A 7,702-nucleotide genomic window follows, 5' to 3' on the forward strand; every position below is an offset into this window, starting at 1 on the left:
TAAGAAACAATACCCTTAGCATGCGCCCAGTTCTTAACTTTGCTTTACCTGTTCAATAACTTCTTTTGAACTATACAGCAGGAAATGTTTATGGTCAAAAACATTTATTTAAAAACACTGTACACGAATTGCCATTACATTTTCATAAGAGAACCGCTGGTCTTATACGTATTGAAATCATGTGTGGTTCGTCTTGTCGCATTCTGCATCCGCCTTTCAAAATGTACATGCAAGATATTCAGAAGGTGCGATTTTCAGACAACATGGGGCATTAAATAATAAGTTGTGCCATTTGCTTTTGTTATAATGAGCATCAATGAGTCTTTAATGGCAGGTGACCTTACACTTGAAAAACTAGTGAAGACAATAAACCTCCCCGTTGCTGCAGCAGCACACGACCGTGAAGCCCCTCTCTTTGAAAAAGCCGGTCCTTTGGCCGACCTTTATAAAGGAAAAGGCAATTTGACATTAATCAGACAGATTTTTGTCTCACAGGTTGTGAGAGTTCTCCACTCTACGAACGCCACATCAACGCAAGTGGGATCTGATCCAGACGCAGCACTCACAGTAATTGAGTAATGCCCCCTTCAGAAAAGTCTCATTAAATTCTCAATACCACCGTGTGTTCCCAGACATAGCTGCTGAAAGCCTGAGTCTGCACCACACACAATATTGCTCCGGGTTCTGTGCACGAGGAGGATTAGGGGTTGACAGGAAAAGTTATAATGGACACTCTTTAAAATCTTGGAAAGATGCAGCATTCACTAAGTAACATCTACTGCAACAAAACTTAAAAATAAAATAAAATCAGCATCTGTAAAACTGCTAAATATTACATTTTAGTTTGCACCAAGTCAAATTATTTATTCAGTGTACATTTCATTTACTTATTTTGCTTAAGTGGTGCCCATTGTTTCTTGCAGTGGGATACGCAGCTGCAATGTTGAGCCTTAAAGCCTTACACAGCTTCCAGGTAGTGGTTCTTCCAGTCCTTTAAAATGACCAAGAAAATAACCATCAGTGCTGAACCTCAACAATCTGCACTAGAGTCCTGGAAAATGCTGAGGGCTCCATTTCTTCCCCACACAGTGAGGCGGCTGGGTTTGGCGGCTGAAGGACTGTGTGTAGACGTGACTCATAGCTGGTGTCGTGCATCCAGGTGCACGGCATGTGGAGGAGCTCCTTGTCAAGCTCACAGCTCTGCTCAGTGGGTGACAGAGGAGCAGCAGAGGTCGGTCCGAGCTGAGACAGCAAGCCACAGTCCCAGTCAGAGTCTGATGATGATGAAGAGAACGTGGCTAAGTCTGGGATGAGGAATGACTCTATGCACACTGAGGTAGAGTGGGATAGCGTATGTTGAGAGACTTGACCGGAAAATGCACTGTGAGATTTAGCTTTGGGGAACTGAGGTGGCGGATCACAAGTCTTTGCATTTGAGGAGAGTGGCTGTGATGGATGATCAGCAACATAAGTGCTACCATGACCTAAAATGTCCATTTGATTTGGTGCCATTTGAGGGAAATTCTGTAATGTAGGAACACAAAACTTTGTAAAAGTCTGTTTTGAACCAAGTGTTTCCACAGTGCATGTTGGAGAGACCTTTGGCACAGGACAGGACTGCATTACCTGACAAAAGACCTTATCAAATAACAACCAGCCCTCAGGTTTTGCCATAATGTCTGGTTTGGCAGATTTATGCCCTTGTTCAGTCCAGCTACCACAGTACCCAAAATCCGCTGTAATCCTCCTCCTTTTGCTCCGGCTGTGTTCGGGGCTGGCTGATCTACAGCGCTTTTTGGGGTTTACTGCCGACGCTGACCGTCGAGGGAGGGAGCGAGATCTACGTGACAACAGCAGAGCACACTTCCAACCATTGGTGGAACATGAGATAGCACTAAATCCTAAAAGGCTTTGTTGCTTTGATCCCGTTTCTCCTTCTGCATTTGTTAAATTCACAGAGGGAAAAAGTGGGGTGGAGTTAGGATCCGGGACAGACTGAGACACACTTTCTGCAGTGTCCATTTCACAAGTGTGTCCTTCCACAGCCTCCTCTGCAGTGCACAGTTGAGGACTGAGGACAGGAGGCTCCGAGTACAGGCAGCGCGGCTCCATAATGTAGGAGGGATAAGGGACTTGTGGGCTGAGGACTGGAGGCAGGGAGTAAGGGTCAGGAGATGGGCAGGGGGAGAGATCTTGAATATCAAGCTGCAGGCTGGATGAGTTGTGGTCTTGTGGCTCAACATCCAAAACAGGCATGGCTGGACTTAATACACAAGGATGGCTGTCAGGGAGCTGGCAGTCAGCTGTTAGTAGTGAAAGGCTGGATGTCCTCAGGTGGAGTGGCCAGTGGATTTGGGATGATACATTGAACTCCTAGTGGTGGGCTGGCTGGGCCAGAGGAAAGAGGACCCCTAGTCGGGCTGGAGATGTGAATATTGAATGATGAACCTCTGTGCAGGGACTGAACAGCATCCTCCGCCTCAGCATCAGTGAGGGGCTCCAGCTCGCAGATGGGCAAAGGAGTTGGTGGTCTAGGAGGAGAACATAGAATATTAAAAATACTCCATTTAAAAACACAGAAGAAATTGTGGTCCAGTGAAAAAGAAAATGACAGTAATTTCACAACATTAAGCAACTGCTAGGTTTAAAAAAATAAAATAAAATGTCAGTCTCATTTTCTCAAAGTACAAGGTGATGTCTTGTTTCGTCAGTCCAAAACCCAAAGAAATTCAGTTTAACATGATTTAAAAACAGAGACAATTAGGAAATCTCCATATTTGAGAGGCTAAAAACAGCTTTTTCTGCCATTTTTAAATGAAAAATGACTTTAACAGTTAGCTGATTATCAACATAGTTGGTTGACCAACTAATCGTTGCAGCTCTAGCTCAGTTATAATCAAAACTCACCGGTTCAGTGCTTCTTCTGATTGTTCAGCTGGATTGGGGTTGAATCCTGGAAGCATTTCAGCCACGAGTTGGTCCAACACACTGTAGTTAGAAGGGTCCAGCGCAAACTCACGGTGCTGCTCATACTGAATGTGCTGCGAGGGTCAACAAAAGACAACCAGTCACAGATGTATAAACATGAAGGCCAATAATTAAGTTATGTGTCAACAAAAGTCATTCTTAAAGATTTGCACCTCCTCAATATTTATGAAGGGTTGATGACAGCATTCACAGTAAGACACATTCTTTTTGGGTGGCTGCAAAGGTGAAGGATTACAGCTGAGTGGGGTTTGAGATTTGTCTTGAACGCTGTTCTCAACTTTTTTCTTCTCCCTAGTTTACAAAGAATGAACCACAATTACGACAAATCCCTCATAACACTTTGAAACAAAACAGTTTGTTAGCAAAACCATGGTCTGTATCCTTCAGATGATGGCAGTAAAACAAACCTTGTTTTATTTTCTCCTGGCTCTTCCTGCTTTTCAAACAGAGGAGCAGGACATTCAAAGGGACTAAATTTGCCAGAGTACCACAGAGTGGGTAAGGTCATCGATTGTATATTCAAGGGCTTGAATCTCCTGGTTAGACAACAAAAACAACATCATTTAATACACAAAATGTAAATCAAATAAAAAGCTTTTACCATGATAACAAAAGGGGAAAATGAAATTACACTGGACATCCGAATGCACATTTTGTGAATATTATTATCATCATCATATTTTCAAATTGAAAATATTTCAATCCACACATCTGAGATGAACCCCAGTTAATATTCAGATGTTTCAGATGCCATGAGTTTTTCCACAGCGATGGCCTACACACATTAGCCAGAGTACTTCAATTAACTGAATTGAGAGGGCACATGAAAAGACCTGTTAGCACATAGAGATCCCCTGCAGGAACAGGCAGTGGACCTTGCAAAGCCTCATCGAATAGAAATCGTATCCGCTAGAGCTGCATCACTTGGGGGGGGGGGGGCTTGTCACGTTACATGATGGGACTCTTCAACAGGTTCAATTAAGAAAATCACCAGGGCTGAAATGCAACCTCCCCAACTTGCACCCAGTGGGGTAGGAAGGGCAGAAACGCATGGACAGGTCACTGCCACTCATTGTTGTTTCCCTGTCATGCTTGAACTGCCAAAAAAAAGGTCTAATCTGATACTAAACAACCATTACATGACCCATTGCACGCCAAAGAATGCATTTTTCCATTTCAAGCTTGTTTTTCTTTATTATCTGGAATCAAAAATCTGAATAAAGCAACTATAACCGATATTTTACACTAACCATGTTATCAAATGACAATGTGAGACCAATGTGACAGTGTGAGTCGGGTCGCTCTGATGAACCTACAGAGAATTATCACCTGAATCTGCAGCTCCCCTCAGTAAGATGGTAGCGCTGGGAAATATATCGATATTACGATGAGACTAGATATCGTCTTAGATTTTAGATATCGGGATGCAGCATAAATGTCTTTTCCGTGTAAATATTTTGGAAAAATAAACTGCACTAAATGAGGTATGAAACTCACCTGCTCGAGTCTTCAATTTTAAGATAGGGAGCCCTCAAAGGTGTAGCTGTAGACCAGGGGAAGTAAACATAAACTTAAATTACATAAGCACTTATACCCACAGAAATACAGTATTGTTGGGAAATAAACACATTAGCAGCATGCATATATATATATATATATATATATATATATATATATATATATAGACACACACATACATAAACTAACCTTTGACAACATGAGCACCTTGTTGTTTGGTGTTAGTCTTCTGCATTTAGAAAAAACGTTTAAAATAAGACTCATTACTTAAAAGACAAAAGGCTGATGTTACTAATTCATTCATAAATTATTTATTTGTTGATTTCTTTCATCGAGTGAAGTGAAAACACATTCAGTCCAACATCTTACCTCCGGCCTCTTGTGTGAAGCACTGCAGCTCTCTCGTGTCAAATGTTTCAAATACAAAAGGACATCTGATACTAGATTAAGGAACAATACAAGACATTCATACACTGTTGTGTGATTAGGAATGTGACATTTCTATGCTGGTTAACAGAATACCTCTTCAGCTGGTATCAGTAAGATACAGCAGCACTGAACAAACAAAACCACTCACATGGTGCCATCTGCTGTGAGCAGAGGTTCACTGCACCACAGGTGTGAACACAAAAAAGCCAGATGAGAGTTTGCATCAAATCATGTTATTAGTCAAAAGGATACCATCCACAAACAAAATCTTCACTCCCCATGACCGGGCATTGTTCAAAACACTGCTCCCCAGCAGTCGTTCCTACAAGACAGATCCATCAAAATCAAGGCGAGATAACAAACCACAGTCAGTCTTCAGTACATCACCAACAATATCCACAAACAATAAAGCCCACAGATCTGCAATGCCAAACCATATTTTGGCTGCACTGACACTTACATTGTTGCGAATGGCTTTTTCAAGCAGGGCCTTCCCCCGGCTGCCACAAGCCTGTAGAGAAAAACACAGCGTTAATAAAAAAGTTGAAAAGGTTCGGAACATTTTTGTTTTTTTAATGGTTATGTGTAGCATTTTCATAATTTCTCATACACATATACAACAATTTACACTATTGATGTATCACACTTAAAAATAAGCAATTTTACATCATTTTGGACGATTATTACAGCCATCACGGGTGCTGATGGCCTAGTGGTACGGCTTCCAAACAGAACGCCAGATGGTTGTGAGTTCAATACCAGGGCTGCCACCATTGTACCCCTGAGCAAGGTGCTTAACCCCAAGTTGCTCCCTGTAGTTAGTTCACTGTAAGCCGATCTGGATAAGAGCGTCTGCTAAATGTAATGTAATTATTATTACTATAGACAAGTCGCATTCTGTAACGCAGATTCAGAAGACTTTCAAATAAAGTTTTGTTTATTATATAATATTTGTATTATTCACATTGCGCTACAGAAAATGACCATTTATAACACAGTCTTCTTGTACATTTCACTAACTACCTCACTATTTGGCAGTCACTTAGTGTGATGAACATCTCTTTATCAGTGCTAATTATTGCACATTAGTAAACAACCTGTTACGACCCAATGTCTGTTGGATGATTCGCTGTCATTGACAATATTAAGTACTGTATTTGCAGGACATGAACATTGTATCGATGAATTACAGCACTCTCCAGCCCCGGTAAGCCTGTGCATTAAGTTGCGATTGCTTGTAAGCTGTAAAAAGTTTTAAAACATGCGTGAGTGATGCTCAGTACCATTGGTCTAGGAGTTCCTGGTCGCCGTTTGTCACTGCTGAGAATGCTCGCTCGCTGCATTATAGGACTTTTGACTTCTTCACTTGTCCCGTTCGCCCCTGCTTTGGTATCTGTACACTTCTGCTCCTTTCAGGCCCTCTTGGCTTCCAGTCACAACAAAGCTCACATCTTTGTGCAGAAAACCCTCGACCTTCTTCAGAATAGGAACAAAAAATAGCATCAGCTCATCAGTTTCTGCTTTAGCGCTTTATTCCATATGCCTTTTGGTTTAAGAGCTCTGCCTTCGTCGTCACACATGCTTACCCCTCCTAGAAGAGATACAGCCTCCAAAAGCAGGGATGTTGGTCGTTTCTTCAAACTGTCCAGATAGAAGATCTTCCCCTGCAGCTTCTTTTGCCCAGGACACAGTGATCCCAGGATGCCTTGCTCTTCAGCATACTGCTGGTGCTGCATGATCCTGGTGCAGTAAAGAAGCTTACAACTTTACAGAAAAACACCAGAATCCCACTTAAAAAAAGAAAACAAAGCACAAGCTAATAAAGGTTATAGGTCTGAATACACATTTGAAAGAGAGCTAATTAAAAAAAAAAAAGCTCTCCCATCAAGAGTCAGGTAGCCGTATGCTAATAGATGTTGTTATAATGTTTAATAACTTTGTTTTGAAAATATAGTGTCCAAAATGATTTGGTTAACTTAATAGAAAGGTATCCAAGGTGTAAGTGAAACAACAGTATTATATTACACGATCATGAAAGATTGTTGTTTAACAGTTAAATGTCATGTGGCTTTTCTCAATGGTTAGATTGAGGTTGGTAAAGTTAGAGTTAACAATGATTAGTTTGTTTAAAACAATTCTGATGGAATTTTACAACTTGTCATCAAAAAGTTCCGCCGAAAAATACAATGAAGCGTTAATTTACTTCCAAACAACAACAACAACGCAGTATACGCTTTATTGACCTAGCATTAGCTGACTGTAGCTAGCTTAGCTTTCCTCAAAAAAGCCTGGGCCCCAAAAAACGTTTGGCTAGTTTGTAATGAGGTTTAAAAGTCTGTAAAAAACGTTTTTCCACGTCGTCGGGGCATAATTAAAAAAAGAGATAGTCCACTTACGGTTTGTTATTGTGCTGGAGAACTGAGATAAAGAAATAATGCTATTTATTCACAAAAAGGTGCTCGAGGAGCAACCGCCGCTTTTTTAAAAACACTGTCGGAGACGTGGACGTAAAGTGAACGTCACATCCGAAAAAGCGCTGCCTTCACGTGCTGGCTTCAGATTTATGAATGACAGCACACAACTCCGATTTTTTTTCAGCGATACAAACAGTAATGTTTTGTAATTTAGCAAGAAGTTAAATTAAATTGAAATGCAGTCTGATTATTAGGCAGCTCAGTACAAGTAATCTTCTCGAGCATCAACGTACGAACATTTTGAATTTTACGTAAGGTTTTGACAGTGCCCTACATGCAGCACAAATGATGTC

General features: G+C 41.2%; 1 protein-coding gene across 1 annotated transcript; it reads right to left on the bottom strand.

Moving 5' to 3' along the window:
- Positions 1-87: 87 nt before the first annotated feature.
- Positions 88-7,480, bottom strand: dbf4b (DBF4B-CDC7 kinase regulatory subunit). Its single transcript, XM_029455970.1, has 12 exons — positions 7,332-7,480; positions 6,522-6,725; positions 6,219-6,411; positions 5,396-5,446; positions 5,188-5,257; positions 4,876-4,940; positions 4,696-4,735; positions 4,486-4,531; positions 3,396-3,524; positions 3,141-3,279; positions 2,908-3,041; positions 88-2,531 (listed from the first exon to the last, which is right to left on the bottom strand). The coding sequence occupies exons 3-12, from the start codon at positions 6,276-6,278 to the stop codon at positions 2,300-2,302; spliced, it is 966 nt and encodes a 321-aa protein (XP_029311830.1). The 5' UTR covers positions 6,279-6,411; positions 6,522-6,725; positions 7,332-7,480; the 3' UTR covers positions 88-2,299.
- Positions 7,481-7,702: the final 222 nt, after the last annotated feature.

Source organism: Cottoperca gobio, chromosome 19 (genome assembly GCF_900634415.1).
Source record: "Cottoperca gobio chromosome 19, fCotGob3.1, whole genome shotgun sequence".
Classification (NCBI taxonomy): domain Eukaryota; kingdom Metazoa; phylum Chordata; class Actinopteri; order Perciformes; family Bovichtidae; genus Cottoperca; species Cottoperca gobio.